The sequence below is a fragment of the Cricetulus griseus genome, chromosome 3, assembly GCF_003668045.3.
Source record: "Cricetulus griseus strain 17A/GY chromosome 3, alternate assembly CriGri-PICRH-1.0, whole genome shotgun sequence".
Classification (NCBI taxonomy): Eukaryota; Metazoa; Chordata; class Mammalia; order Rodentia; family Cricetidae; genus Cricetulus; species Cricetulus griseus.
Window position 1 is genome coordinate 181,314,282 of NC_048596.1, and position 16,334 is coordinate 181,330,615.

The following is a 16,334-nucleotide window of genomic DNA, read 5'->3' on the forward strand; positions in this document are numbered from 1 at the left end:
AGCAGATCAGACTCTACCACCGAGCCTCAATGCTCCCCAGATATGCAGTAATCTACGTTCAAATTAATCTCTTAGGTGTAGTGGGACACACCTATAATTCCAGTACTAGTGGAGGCAGATGGAAGAATGATACATTCAAGGACAGTCTGAGCTACATAGCAAGTTCAAGGTCAACCTCAGCTCCAGAGAGACTGTGTTCGTTCATTTTCTTATCACTGCGACAGAATACCAGAAAGAAAAAAATGGAGGGAAGCAAGAGCATATTTAGACTCATGGTCCGGGGCATGTAGTCCATCACGGCATGGAGAGCAGGGAAGCAGCACCAGCTCCGATCTGAGACGGTGGGAGCATTAGGCACCTGTGAACATCATAGCAGCAGTCCAGACACAGAGTCTTTCTTTTAGCAACAATCCACAGCCTCTCAGCGCAGCACTACCTGCGGGTAATCTCAAAGCCCCCACCCCCAACCCCCGCAAGTTACACACTTCCTCCAACAAGGCCGTACCTACTCCATTGAGGCCACACTTCCTAACAGTGTCGCTACCTATGGGCCTATGGAGAACATTTTTATTCAAACCACCACTGCAACCATGCAATTACTTTTGCTTCTATAATAGGCCTTGTCTAGAATCCAATATAAATGGAATGTTTTGTTACTGGCTTTGTCATTTCACATGTTATTTTTGTTTCCTTAATAAATGCATGCATTTATATGTTGTGTGTGTGTGTGAAGGACAACTTAAAGGAGTTGGATCTCCTTCTGCCATGTGAGTTTTAGGTATCAAACTCAGGTTGATAGTCTGAGTGGCAAGTGCTTTTACCTACTGAGTCATCTTGATCACCCCTTTGCTCTCTTTTATCAAAGCATGCCATTCCATGTGTGCACATCTAAAATTTTATACACTTACTTGGTTGATGCATGGCTAAGTGATTTGTTTGTGTTGATTTGACTTGTGTTGTCTGATGTTTGTTTACTGGTTTGTTTGTGCATATGCCTATATACATGAATATTAAGGATCTCTTTGTAGGCCAGGTTGGTTCTGAATTCATAATAATCCTGCCTTGTCCTCCTGAGTGCCAGGTTTATAGGCATGGGCTTTCAAGCTCGTGTGGTGGTTCTCTGTCTCTCTGTTTCTCTATGTCTCTCTCTGTATATCTGTCTGTCTTTCTATCTCTTGAGTGGTGTGTGTGTGTGTGTGTAGTATTTAGCTACAATTGTATGCAGGTATCCTTGCCCTTTTTATAGGTACATGTAAAGACAAGAGATTGATGCGAGGATGTTATCTCTAATCACTTCTCCACCTTATTTTTTTAGCTGAGGTTTCTGACTGAGCCTGCATCTTGCTGTTTTGCCTTTAGGTAGCCAGCAAGAGACCCTAGCCCACCTGTGCCTACTCCTCACCACTGAGTTAGAGAATGGTTAGACAAGCCACAATGTCTAGCTTTTTGAATGGATATAGGGGATCTAAACTCAGGTAGTCATGTGCATTTAACCCTAGCCATCTAGGCTTAGCTGTCTTTAACAAAGCTTTACATGCATAACTTCATATGATCACATTTGATATTTGGAGTTCAGACCTAGAGCTGAGTCATGGAGTCATAAGTCAAATGTGTTTAACCTTTAAAGAAGTTGTAGGGCTGGGGGTTGCTCAGTGGTAGAGAACAATAGCTTAGAGTAGGGTTTCTCAGCCTGTGGGTAGTGAATCCCTTTGGAGATCCAATGACCCTTTCACAGGGGTCAAATATCAGGTATTCTGCATATTTGTGCAAATTTACACTGTTGTGGGATATTCACCAAAGAAGATTGCTTGGATGTGGGTTTAAAACAATAGAAAGTCTTTATTAGCCAGCTGGCAACTACACTGGGTGTTTGGGATCACAGTGTAACCCCAAGTCTGTTCTTAGGGTGAGCTTTTACGAATAAAAACCATGTCTTGGGTTGACAAAAGCAGTCAGGAATAGAACTACAGAAGCCAAAAAGCAAGTTTAGTACATTTAGAGACTTTCTCATAACCACAAACTTTGATGGATTAAATGTTTGTTTTAGTTTTGGCAAGTGTTTCTATCTATGTGCTGAGTTTTATAGCCTAAATAGTACTTTCACCATGGAGTCTGTTGTTCTAAGGTCTCGGGGCCTACTAAGGTCTGGGGCCCTGTTGCAACATTACTATTCATAACAGTAGCAAAATTAGAGTTATGAAATATCGCTGAAAATAATTCTATGGTTGGGGATCACCATAACATGAGGAACTGTATCAAAGGGTCACAGAATTAGGAATGTTGAGAACCACTGTCTTAGAAGGTTAATGCAGAGTTTTCTAGAAGACTGTATGCTTTGAATCTGCATCCAATATCTGGTAATTTTCTCCTGTAATCAGGATTCACAGGTCTAGGAGTCAATGAGGGAAAAGGGAATGGTACCACTCACAGGCACCTGTAAAGGATGCAATCGCAAAGGTTTTACTTCCTGTTTCTATGACCTAGGAGTTTTCGTTCCAGAGTCCGGCATGTTTCTGCCAGGAGACACAGCACACATTCCACTGGACTGGACACTACAACTTTCTCTTGGTCAACTTGAGTTTCTGATTCCTTTCGGTCAACAGCCTATGAATAGGGTATTAGTGGGAATGATTGGCCAGACTATCAAAAGGAAATTAGACTGCTTCTCCAAAACAGAGCTAAGAAGGAGCATGACTGGAGTTTGGGAGATACTTTAAGGCATTCTTTGGTGATGCCATGTCCTGTTATTAAGGTCAATGGGAAACTATAATAGCCCAATCCAGGCAGAATTATAAATGGTCCAGATACTTCATGAATAAAGGTTTGAGTTGCCTTCCATGCAAAGTATGAAGACCTCTTTAAGTACTTGATAAAAGAAGATACAAATATGTGGTAAAAGATAAGTACAAATACAAAATGTGGTAGTTTGAATAAAAATGCCCCCCATAGGCCCATAGGGAGTGACACTATTAAGAGATATGGCCCTGTTGGAATGGGTGTGGCTTTGTTGGAGGAAGTGTGTCACTGGGGATGGGCTTTGAGGTCTCAAATGCTCAAGCCTGGCCAGTGCGCCTCAGACTCTTCCTGCTGCCTTCAGATGTATAGCCCCTAGCTCCTTCTCCAGCATCATGTCTGCCTGCACACTGCCATGCTTGCCACCATGCTTCCCACTGTGACAATAATGGGATAAACCTCTGAAACTGTAACTCAGCCCCAGTTAAATGTTTTTCTTTATAAGGGTTGCAGTGTTCATGGTTCCTCCCCACAGCAGTAGAAACACTAACTACGACAGTTGCTCTGAAGTAATTTTTCCCAAACGGCTCCAAGCTCTACAGGCCACTCTTCAAACCCCTTGCATGACTTTATTATCAGTTAAGCTGCGTTCCTCTCTCTCCTTGCTCCCTCAAATCCAGAAAACCCTCCTCTCACAACTGTTCTGAACAGTAAATCACTCTCTTAACCCTTCCCTAATAGCTCTGACCTTTATGTGATTTATAGACAGGAGTTAAGCTTAAACTCAGGAAGCCACCCAAGCAGGACAACAGCGCCTCTAACTGAGCCCCTCCTACCAGGAACCATGTCAAAACAAGCTCAATTTACTGCATTAAATAGAGCATTAACCTTGACTACTGATCTGTCAGCAAATATCTCCACAGACACCAAACACATCTTCTGTATCAGGCATTCCCACATGGAAGAAAAGGAGTCCTGACTGCCAAAATTCATCTAAAATTAATAGCACCCTAATTTTTGAGACAGGTCTCCTTGTATAGCCCTGGCTGTCCTGGAACTTGCTCTGTAGACCAGGCTGGCCTTGAACTCACAGAGATCCGCCTGCCTCTGCCTCCCGAGTGCTGGGATTAAAGGCGTGTGCCACCACCACCCAGCTTTTTTCCCTAGAGGGAAGCTGTCCTTTATTGCCAGGGACACCAAGAATTTAATTATGTCATTATTAGCCTAGGAAATCCTAAGGTTGACAGGGGGACTAACTTTCCAGCCATAAGCCTCTCTTACATACTTCTTGCCTTACCCATTTACCCTCCTCTTTTCTCATCTGAGAAAAAGAAAAACTATCCAAAGAGGGAGTAACTTCATATTGAAGTTGGTTTATTAAAGGTGAAAAAAGTAACTTTATCTGAAAAGGATTATCATTTTAACAGCCCTCCATAACCAATTACATATGGGCTACTGACCCTAATACCCTCTCACACTCTTTTGAAGATTTGTCTCTTATCAGAAATCTCCATGAGGTTACCCAGTCCTGAGTGATATGCCCCAGGGACATCAGGACAATACTTTTCAGGGTAAATCTGACCAGGACTGAGGAATTGATTTTACGCAAAAGCCACCCATAAAAAAGACCAAATATTTACTGGTTATGGTAGAGACATTGTTGAGATGGGTAAGGCTTTTCCATGAATGTCTAAAGGGGCTGATTTGATGATTAGTTAAAGCCATAACTGGGTGCCTATGTCTTCACCAGCCTGGTTGATTGTGTTGCCCATCTGTAAGCCTGTGTGCTTACTTCTTGACGGCTCATTGATTAATAGCGCTTGCTGCTCTTGCAAAGAACCCGAGTTCCATTCAACTACATGGCAGCTCATAACCATTACAGGAGATCCAACATATTTTGGACCTCTTTGGGCACCAGGATCACGCAAAGTGCATATCCATACATGTAAGTAAAACCTTACACATAAAATTTAAAAATTAGAATAAAAATATTTAAAAATGGAAAGTAAAATATTGGGAGGGAAGGGAATCATTGCTGAGAGTTGGAAGACAAGCGAGGGTATCTGGGGATGAGTGGGATTTAAAACATTACATACATGTATAAATTATCATAATAAGACATTATCGTGTAATAAAAACACAGAAAATTGCCACAGTTGCAGTGAGTTTCGCTGAAACAGTCATGGCTTCACAGGGAGGGTATGCGTGGACTGATGATCACCACCGTGAGGGAGAAGGGGCCTGAATGCAGACTCAGTGAACTATGACCAAAGAAAGCAAGGAGTTTTGGAGAAAAGGGTGTGCTCAGAGCACCCTGTGCTTACTCAGGCTCTTCCTTTATCAAGAGGACAATTCTCAAATATTCATTCCACTCCTCTGTGGGACTCTCACAGTACACACTTTAGAAAAGCAGCCATTGTAAAGATTCAGGCATTATGCTGGCCTGCCCCTGTCACCTGGCAGAATGCACACAGGCATTACCCTGGTCAGCACACAGGTGCAAAGACCCCTTTCAAAGAAAGACCCACACACACACACACCCTCTTATTATCTCTTTACTGCTCTTTCCTGCTGTTCCCCTGGGGCAGACAGGACTTTTCCTGTCTCCTTCTTCTCTTCTGTCCTCTGTCTGTATCTATGTCTCTGTGTCTCTCAACCTCTTTTCTCTTTCCTTCCCTCCCCTTTTTAATAAAACTTCGCATTTAAGCTCTGTCTGCCTGGCATGTTCATCCTTCCACATTGGCCACCCTCACCTGCCGTGGAATCCACCAAGGTTCCTCAACCTTTATCTTAACAACCATGGCTTCCATAACTTTCTGTCCTTCCTCTCTGCCCAAAGCCCACATTGGGCCTGTGACTCCAAGAACAGTAAACATGGTGACTCCAGGTTTGAGGTGAGGGCTGCAAGTATCCACAATAAATAACTTCTGAAGTCATGCCATGTCTTGCAATTAGGCCAAAAAAGGACTGCACATAGCACAAGAGCTTTGCCCCACCTGCTGAGCCCAGGCTCCTGTCAATTCTGCCTAGTCATCATAGCTCTCCAGTAACTTTGCCCTGCCCACCAAGCTCACGCCTATAACCCTTAGTGCCCAAATATCTGTCTGGGCAAAGCCCACATGTTCTGTTCCTGCTGGTGACACACAGTGCATCCCATAGCAGCACAGACTCAGGCCTGTGAGATATCATGCCGTTGGACTCACTTCCTGGTTGGCTGAATGCTGTGGCCTGTGGGCTTCTGTTTTTTCTCCAAGTGCATGGTGAGGCTCTGTATGTGGGTGGTGGGGACCAGAGTTGCCAATTTTGGCAGAGTCAGAGGCTGAGACTGTGGTAGGGAAGGTAGCAAGGGGAGGAGAGATGACAGAGTGGCAAAGTGGCCCCTGTAGCAAGAGTCAGTGATGTCTGAGGACTCAACAGTAGGACAGAGTCTCTGGCAAGCACTGGGCATGAAGTCCAGAGGGTTGGGAACAGAGGGGCAGATGGGGCCCAGATCTGTGTGTGGCTGTTCCTGTGAATGTAGCTGCTACTGACCAGTGGATACTAATAAAACTAATTCCATTCCTGCTGTCATTGTGCTCCAAATGTGTCACCCCTTGAACAGAGAAGCATCTTGGTATACTACTCCAAAAAGATCCTGGGAAAGTCTCCTGGCCCTCACTCATACAGTTTTACTGCCCTACAACAGTTGCCCAAAGAGAGTCCCGGGTTCCTGTCCCCATTTTTCTGACCTTTGAAAAAGCCACAAATTGGATTCCAAGGAAAAGGGCATGTGCTCTGTGCCTGCCAGAAAGTCTTCAGGCTTATGAAAAGGTGAGCCAGGAGAGTATGGTGCCCAGAGTCTGTGTGCAGCCCTGAGGCATCTCACCCAAAGGTATTCAAGCCTGAGTTGTGCTGACCTCCTCCCAGGCCTCCTCAAAGGATTCTACCCTAATGAGGCCATATTGACTTCACACTGTGACTCTTGCCTGTTGTTGTCCAGGTTCTAAGATGTTACCAGGGACTTCTGGACAGGAAGATCTGCCCAACTCACACCTGGCTTGTTGAATTCTTGAAGGTTCTTGTTTGGATACTGGGTTCAGAATCACTGATAACTGTAAGAGGGCACAGAATTGTATCCCATCCAGGCCAGACTCATCCATGGGGACATCAAGATAACATAGGTGTGAGCTGTCATTCTGGACAAGGCAGAGGAGGCAGAAGACTTTCAACTGCAAGCCAGCCTGAGCTACATAGTAGAACCTATGGGAGGTGGGGGAGTTAACTGTAGAAATGTGTTAAAACAGAATACCACAACAATTTCAGCATCATTACTAATCAGGGAGGGAGGACATCTGGAAGTAAATTTGGATAGCAATTCATACCATAACAAAATCAGGAATTTAAAATATCACATAAATGGTCAGACAGTAATCCAGTCAATGGTGACCTTTTTGGTTTTAAATATGGCATAGATGACATTTGCTAAGATTTAATGACAGGGTAATTTTCTACTTTTTTTTTTTACTTTTCATAGGCCCCCTTTTTGTACATATGGCTGTTAGAAAGACACTGACTCTTGAGAAGTCTACATATATGATTAGAGTGGTATTATCCTTTCCTCATGTGCCATTCAAAATCAGAATCTGTTTAATAAACTCAAATTGTTTCATTTAAAAATTAAAAAAGGAAAATGTGGGTAGATTTTTTTTCACATATCGGGCTGTGTTTTTCTGCCTCCTGACTAAAAGTATACTTCACTCTAATATGTGGGATTCCGAGGAAGATTTTCTTGGTGAGTAAAGCATCCTGGATGTGTCCCTAATTTATCAGATCCATTTTATCAAGTTTTGTGTATTGCTATATCAGGGACAAGTATTAGTGACCCATGGCCTCAGTGAGCTATGTGGACAGATATGTCATGTGACATAGTATCCTGAAGATAGCATGTCGCTAGTGACATGCCTTCAACATTGGAAAGATGTTGGCAAATTGCCCTCTTGTCCCTAAGAGTGGCTGCTGCCTTAGTTACTTGGTACCACATCAAGTAGCATCAAACATGCAATCCATGTTTATCAGGTGTGGGATACTCTCACTTCTTGTGGAAACAGGGCAGATCTGCCAAATTCTGCTATATTGAAGCATGATGCTGTGGAGACAAGCTGCCAGGGGTACTTGGAAAAAACTGAGTTGAGGATAACAAGAAAGTAACAACATCCACAGTGTGAAGGTAGATGATTGAGCAAACCCAACCTTGATATCATATGTCACTTACAGGTGAAGACTCAGCCAGCCCCATCAGGACTACACTCACAGGACAGGTGCAGGGCAGTCTTGTCCACTTGAATGGCACCAGAGAGGGTGTCCACACCTTCCTGGGAATTCCCTTTGCCAAGCCACCTCTAGGAAAGCTGAGATTTGCACCCCCTGAGGCTCCAGAACCATGGAGTGGTGTGAGGGATGCAACCTCCTACCCAGCCAGGTAAGTTCTCCTGAGACCCAGCAAACTTCAGGCCCTGGAAATGCAGGAGCTCAGACCGCTGAGACAGACTCCAGTGCCTTTTCCATCTCAAGCCCTCAACTGCATCCTCTCTGTGATGGGGATATGCTGCAGATGCCATAGAAAAAGGCAAAGTGATGGTGGTTTCTTAGCAAATTCACCCTCCACAACCACTGTACCAACCTATAAGTGTCCAGGTACCATTGGCTGAGAAACAAGTATGTGTCTTCCAAAAGAATTCAGTTCCTTGAGAGTCTGGATATGAGACTAAGGATGTCCCATCACCCTGTTTCCTAATGCAGCATCCATACTGGTACAGCACCCCAGTACCCAGGCTGCAGAGAGTACAAAGAGAAGTGGGATCATTACACACACCAAGAGTTTGCACAGAAATTCATGGAAATATCAACATCCCATCATCAGGAAGAGTAGGATACAAAGTTCCCATCCATCTGGCTGCCTCACTGGAATTTGAGCTCCAGTTTTCCCAAAGCCTGTGACCTTTACCTTACTTAGAAGAGATTTTGGAGTGGAATCGCATGTTATCGGGGTGTCATGCGGCCACAGAGAGAGGTTTGGGTGACTGATATATACTCAGGGTCTGGTTTTTTTTGTTGTTTTTTTATATAGAGAATACTTTATTAGTTTTTGTAATCAAACCCACATAGATAAGACCTCACATATTTAATACAGTGCATTACCCCTGTTCAAATGGAAAAAAATTAAGTTCAACATTTCTAGACCAATATGGCTGTTAATTTCTGTACTATGCCAACTCAACACGATAAACTGGGATACTTTTTTTCCAAAGTTGACAGCACAGCTAAAGTTTCCAAAAATTCAAATTATATATGTATATATATAATTATATTTATATAAAAAGACCAATAATAGCAATATGTTATGCATCAATAGCAGCAACAGCTTTTCCAGGTTCTTCGGTCATTTGAACAAAATTGTAGAGACATCCAACACACTCCATTTTTAAAAAAAGTAAAAAACAAAATCCCAGAAAACAGCACAGTTCTGTTACTCTTGTGGTACCTGGCACCAATTTTTTAATTAGCTTCTCAATCATCATCTGGAAGGAAACCATTCTGAGCAACATCATTAAAAACAGCTCTGATAAAGCATGGTCACTGCTATGTATCATAAAGCAGGTCAGGGTCTGTTTTTTAACTGCTACATATCTCATAGAATAATTGTCATTGTCCCCAGATGTCTACAAAATTCTGAAACAGAGAATGCAAACAGTCTGGCAATGATGAAACTGAACGTGACTCCCATCTCTACATCTGAGGACTGCCTGTATCTCAACATCTACACACCAGCTCATGCCCATGAGGGCTCTAACCTGCCTGTGAGTAGCAGATCATGCTCAGCTCTGGGGAAGGGCATTTCTTCAAGATGATTAGAAGAGGCAAAATCAATCTGAGCTCCAAGAAGGATGGATCCTGTTTCTACAGCTGTTCTGCTAATGTGTCCTTTATTGGGCAATTGAGTCCATTGGCATTGCAAGACAACAATGATGAATGATTGTTAATTCCTGTTATTTTGTTGTTGTTGTTGGTGGTGGTGGTGGTGGTAGTGTGCGTGCGTGCGTGCGTGCGTGCGTGCGTGCGTGCGTGCGTGCGTGCGTGCGTGTGTGTGTGTGTGTGTGTGTGTGTGTGTGTGTTAGAGAGATAGACAGAGACAGACAGAGAGTGAAAGAGAGTGCTTCTTTTGCTTTTACCAGTGTGAGATTATTTCTTGTGTTTTCATGTATGTAGTTCACCTCCTTGGTTTGGATTTTGCCTGCAAGAACCATCTGCAGGGCTGATTTGTACATAGATATTGTTTAAACGACTTCACCATGGAGTATCTTATTGTCTCCATCTATGATTATTACAAGTTTTGCTGGGTATAGTATAGGTTCTTGAGTCTGTGGCACATCTGTCCAAGAACCACTGTTTCTTGGGGTCTTCATTGAAAAATCAGGGGTAAGTCTAATAGACCTGCCTTTATATGTTACTTGGTATTTTTCCCGGAAGCTTTTACTATTCTTTCTTTGTTCTGTATGTTTGGTATTTTGATTATTATGTGGCAAGGGGACTTTTCTAATCCAATATATTTGCTGTTCTGCATGTTTCATGTACCTTTATAGGCATTTCCTTCAAATATGAAATTTTTCTTATATGATTTTGTTTGAAGATATTTCTAGACCTTTGAACTGTTTGATATTCTTCTCCTTCCTCTATTCCTATTATTCATAGATTTGTTCTTTTCAAAATCTTCCAGATTTCTTGTTAGATTTGCATTTTCTTTGACCAATGTATCCATTTCTTCTATCATATCTTCCATGCCTGAGATTCTCTCTTCAATCTTTTGTATTCTGTTGAAGATTTCCTCTGTAGTTCTTATTCACATTCCAAATTTTTTCATTTCCAGGAACCCCTCAGCTTGTGTTTTCTTTATTGTTTCTACATCTATTTTCTGGTTTTGAATGGTTTTGTTTTCTTCAACTGCCCCACACACACATACACACACACACACACTTTGGCTCCCTTTAAGGGATTATTTTTTTCATTTCCTCCAATTGTGTTTTTCTGGATTTCCTTAAATGGTTTATTCATTTCCTCTTAAGGACCTCTATCATCTTTATATAGTTGGTTTTAAGGACTTTTTTCAGCTACGTTGGAATATTCAGGGCCTGCTGCAGTAGCATAGCTGGGCTCTGTTGCAGACATATTTCCCTGGCTGTTATTGATTGTGTTCTTATGCTGGCATCTAGGCATCTGAGTTAAAGGTGATCATAGGTCTAGGTATTGGTTTCTGGGTTTGTCTCTCTTTGGTAGATGTTTTGCTTCTTAGTTTCTGTTTCCTCTCTGGGTTTTCAGAGTGTGTTGCCTCTTTTACAGACCTGCTCAGCCAGTGTGTTCACGGGGAATGCTTGCTGGTGTTGGAGGCTGGGGAAGGGGAGGCAAGGAGTGAGATGGACTGTTGCAATGCTATGTGTGACCCTGAGAATTGGGGAACAGAGAGACTAAAAATGTTCTACAGCAGTCTACCTGGTCATCTGCCAGGTGTAGCCTACACTTGAACAGGGCATATCTGCCCAAGTTGGGGATTGGAGCATAGTAATAAGGTTAGGAGGGAAGGGCAGTGAAGGGATGGAGTGGGTATAAGGGATTCACAGGAGTGGTAGACAGGCTGAAGGGAAGTTTCAGCTGGTGTTCTGTTGCAGTGCTAGGGGCAACATGAGAATCAGGGGTAACAGAAAGTGAGGAAGGGCCATGGGGAGCATACCTGATCCCAGAAGTCTGGTATTAAAGGCATACATCACCATGACCAGCTATGTATGTGCCAATGATTTTTTGTGGACAATTAAGAAAGTCACTGATAAAAACACCCCTTTTCATTTCAAAGGGGTCCAAGATTAAGGATGTCATTACTCCAGATTTACAGCCATTAATATAGGCTTGGATCCTTAGAGAAGCAGAGAGACTCGCAAGTATATTTACGGTACTAGGACTTTTTGGTGGCCCATGTGAGATTGGCCTGAGGCATTTGTCTGTGTGTCTGTATACAGTAAGACAAAGCATTAGGGGAAGTAGAAGATACCCCAGGTAGAGCTTGAGCTAGGTAGGAACCTCCAGTCATCTGACTTGATTCCCACAGGTGATGGTGTGGATCCATGGTGGTTCACTGGTAATGGGCATGGCTTCCTTGTATGATGGATCCATGCTGGCAGCCATGGAGGATGTGGTGGTGGTCACTGTCCAGTACCGCCTGGGTATCTTAGGCTTCTTCAGGTGAGTCTGGGACTGGGCTGGGCTGGGCAATGGTGTCTGAGAAGAATAAAGAAGCCCTGTGATTCCTGTCCCTTCCACTTCTCAGCACTGGAGATGAGCATGCTAGAGGCAACTGGGGCTACCTGGACCAAGTGGCCGCCCTACGCTGGGTCAAGCAGAACATCGCCCACTTTGGAGGCAACCCTGACTGTGTCACCATTTTTGGACAGTCTGCAGGAGCCACAAGTGTGTCTTCACATGTTGTGTCCCCCATGTCCCAAGGACTCTTCCACAAAGCCATCATGGAGAGTGGGGTGACTCTGGTGCCTGTACTTATCTCCAACACTTCTGAGGTTGTCTACACAGTGAGTCACTTCACTCATCCTACCGAGGACCCTGCAACCTCAACCCCCAACCTCTGATACCCTGGGAGTTTTCTCAATTGGGAAAACAAGGAGCTTCTTTCAGGAGTTTCTGAGATATTCAAGTGTTAGAATCCACTTCTCTCTACTTCATCTACCCTGGGTGTAAGAATAATGCATAAGTACCTTATAGTGTCCATCATTTTCTGAAACAAATATGTATGTGATGAGGATAAGGCTCAATAGGTAAAAGCATAAAGACCTGACTTCAAATTCCCCCAAACTACAAAAAGCTGCACATGATAACAAGAGTGCAATACTAATATTCCAATAGATAGGAGGAAGAGACCAAAGGATATCTGGAAGACCACAAGTTAGATTGACTCTTGTAGGCAAAACAAAATAATAAAAGTTCATTTCTCAAACAAAATAGAAAATGAGGACCAGTGACCTCTAATCTTTGCACACAAACCACACTTATGGACATACATACACAGCATATTTTTTAAAGTGTTCAGGTAAAATGGCCCCTCTGGCTGTCATTTCTGAACAATAAGAAAATGGGAATTTCATGCTTACTCTAATCCACCAGCACAAGTTGTAATATGATATTTGGACACAATGCCATTCAACTGGGATTGGGAAAACTCTTCTACCTGCCTAAAAGGATGGATCAACTCCTGCCTGGTCTCTTTACAGACTGTGGCCGAATTATCTGATTGTGAGGCTGTGGACTCGGAGACCCTGGTGCACTGTCTGAGAAGCAAGAGTGAAGAGGAGATTCTGGCTATTAACAAGGTTGGGGGAGCTGTGTGACTTAGAGGACCTGGTCAATGAGATGTGGGAGAGTCAGTCCTTACTACTCTAAACAAATTACTTCTGCTCCATGGTTTGGTATCCTTTTAGTCGTGTGCATAAAATGAATACCAAGATATCCTCATACATGTAGAATCTCTGCCAGGGGAGAAGAAGCCTCTTGAGACAGTGAAATAGTGGTGGGGGAAAGGTAATGATTAGGGTTTCTCAGTGAACATAAGAATATGTATGGAATTGAACTTCACCACTGACCTTTGGTGTCCTCAGGTCTTCAAGATGATCCCTGCTGTGGTAGATGGGGTATTCCTACCCAGGCATCCCCAAGAGTTGTTGGCTTCTGTGGATTTTCACCCTGTCCCCAGCATTATTGGTGTCAACAATGATGAATATGGCTGGCTTCTACCCGAGGTGAGGCACAGTTGCAATTCTTTGGAAGCCTGGTGACTCATAAGGTGGGTAGTGGAAACTTGATCCATATCCATCCTACCTTACACTGAAAACTGCCCCCTGTCTCCCAGACCACAGGCATTGACAAAACAATAAAGAACATAACCAGAGAGACCCTGCAGGCTGTTCTGAAGAGCACAGCAGCACAGATGGTGAGATACCTTGGGTACTGTCTCCAATAAAAAGGACCTCTGTATATCCTTCTCAGACATTATGCCTAGAAACAAAACTTTTCAGCACTTATACCTTTCCCTATACTTCACACTGAGGCTGCTGCCTGTCAAAACCTAACCTCATTCTCCCTGATCCCCTGGTGTAGATGTTACCTCCTGAGTGTAGTGACCTGCTAATGGAAGAGTACATGGGGGACACTGAGGACCCACAGACCCTTCAAATACAGTTCACTGAGATGATGGGAGATTTCATGATCATTATCCCTGCACTCCAAGTTGCAAATTTTCAGTGTGAGTACATCTGTAAAGAGGCCAAGTTGGGAAGAACTCAGAGTCATGGGTCCCAGATGAGTTTTATAGTGTCCAGGTCCCTAGCCATGTCTGGATCATGTCTCTGGTACCAAATACCCCTAGACCATTACATCTGTATTTCTTCATTCTAGTGTAAGAGACATTTTATGCAGATACAGATGAAGAATCAGGTTGCTAATTATTAATATGGCAAAACTACACAGCTGGGAATGCCATGGTCACTTTTTAGCCAAAAGCTTTCCCATAACTAGTGCTTCAGCCTGGAGCCACCTACTTGACAATTATGACATCAGAAAACTTTATACCAATATATTTTGTCACCAAGGGTTAGGCAGGAAAGCTCCAGGTGAGAAAATACTGCCACTATATGTCTTCACCTCTAGATTCCCATGGCCCTGTCTATTTTTATGAGTTCTGTCATGATACCAACTTCCTCAAAGATGTCAGACCACCCCATGTGAAAGCTGACCATGGTGATGAAGTTCCCTTTGTCTTTGGGTCCTCCTTCTGGGGCATAAAACGTGAGTCTTCTTTGTTTTCCATGAGCTGGATGGGGCCTCAGGTGGGTACCTGAGGGGCAACTGAACTCCTAGTCCAGTTGAGAAAATCAAGGCTCTGAGAGAGGACATGATTAAGTATGTACCTTTTTCCAGCTCAAAAAGCTACACCCAGATTAGAAGATGGATTCTTTCAAGTACAATCTATTGTCTCACTTTTCTATTGCTGTGATGAGGCACTATGACCAAGTAAGCTTATAGAAGAAAGAATTTATTGGAACCCACAGTTTCAAAGGGTTAGTTAGAGTCCATGACCATCATGGATGGGAGAATAGCAGCATGCAGGCAGGCATGGCACTGGAACAGTAGCTAACTAAAAGCTTTCATCCTGATCTACAAGCACAAGGCAGACAGAGAGCTAACTGGAATAGACTGGACTTTTAAACCTCAAAACCAACTTCAAGTGACACACCTCCTCCAACAAGGCCATTCCTCCTAATCCTTCCCAAACAGTTCCACCAACTAAGGACCACGCATTCAAATATATGAGTCTAGAGGAGTCATATCATTTGAGCCACCATACATATGCTAGCAGGAATGAGGACACACTGGAACAGAACTTAACCTGAAGGCATTCAGGTAGAGGTGTGGGTGGCTCTTGAATCTGAATCTTGAAGGGAAAAGGGAAAGAAGCCTAGAGTTCAAGGTCAGGATGCAGGAAGGAGGGTGAATGTGGAGTGTGAATAAGCAGCTGCACCACTGGCTGCAACCTGGACCTTTGCCTGCCCCCATTGCTGCAGCTGATTTTACTGAGGAGGAGGAGCTGTTGAGCAGGAGGAGGATGACGTACTGGACTAACTTTGCACGACATGGGTAAGAGCACGCCCCTCCCTCACCCTCCCTGTTTAGGGCTCCACTTGTGGTTGATGGCTTCATTAGCATGCATGAATAACTCATCACGTGATAGAGTCCTCCTCACCCCAGGGCACACTTAGACACATTGTATTAGTTACTGGTCATACTTCAGCGACCTGGCAGGTGCTATGGTATTGTTCTTTAGATTTGGCCTCTGAGAGGGAGACATGAAATTGGCCAGGTAGTCTTGCCCCACATGGAGCAGACACTAGTAGGTGACACTTGTATCCCTATGTGAGGACACATGCCCCATCAGCCACCTCAACCATTGACCCAATTGGTACACAGCCCTGACACTAATTGAGGGATCAGGCAATGGTTGAGAATAACCTACACCATTTCCTTCTGGGTGGTATATCAACAGGAACCCCAATGGTAAGGGTCTACCCTACTGGCCTGAGTTTGACCAGAATGAGAAGTACCTGCAGCTGGGCAACGTGACTGCTGTGGGCAAAGTCCTGAAGGCCAGAAGGCCAGGGTTCTGGAGCAAGATTCTACCACAGATCCAGGAGCTAAAGAGGGCTCAGGAGAATCAATAAGAGTTGTGGTACTCTGTGAGAGGAATTGGGTGAAGTGTTGAGTACATGTGGGGTCCTTGCAGAATCCTGGTTAAAGTCTAACAACCATATAACTAACCATCTCTTACAGTTTTCATTTGGCCAACATGTATGACAAACCCTTGGTGTGCCACTCATTACTCAACATGCTGGAACACCTATTATGAGACCCACTCAGTAAATGCTCCCATGACTGTGTAGATGTGTGATCCCCTAAGTGCCCCAATCTTCTTTCACAGTCCACTGGTACCTGGCTCCTCCCTTCCTTTCTTATCT

The 16,334-nt window shown here is 43.7% G+C and overlaps 1 protein-coding gene across 1 annotated transcript; it reads left to right on the forward strand.

Moving 5' to 3' along the window:
* The first annotated feature begins 5,920 nt into the window (after nt 1–5,920).
* Nucleotides 5,921–16,040, forward strand: LOC100770025 (acylcarnitine hydrolase-like). The gene is made up of 12 exons (XM_027405773.2): nt 5,921–5,993; nt 7,987–8,191; nt 9,428–9,569; nt 11,867–12,000; nt 12,086–12,344; nt 13,041–13,139; nt 13,425–13,565; nt 13,676–13,756; nt 13,924–14,068; nt 14,473–14,610; nt 15,387–15,459; nt 15,866–16,040. The coding sequence occupies exons 1-12, from the start codon at nt 5,921–5,923 to the stop codon at nt 16,038–16,040; spliced, it is 1,665 nt and encodes a 554-aa protein (XP_027261574.1).
* Nucleotides 16,041–16,334: the final 294 nt, after the last annotated feature.

Bases quoted from the DNA above. Each gene is read 5' to 3' on its own strand.
- LOC100770025 (XM_027405773.2), top strand. From the start codon at position 5,921: ATGCCGTTGGACTCACTTCCTGGTTGGCTGAATGCTGTGGCCTGTGGG. The intron at 5,994-7,986 runs GTGAGGCTCTGT...TGTCACTTACAG, and splicing joins GTTTTTTCTCCAAGTGCATG to GTGAAGACTCAGCCAGCCCC. The intron at 15,460-15,865 runs GTAAGAGCACGC...GTATATCAACAG, and splicing joins ACTAACTTTGCACGACATGG to GAACCCCAATGGTAAGGGTC.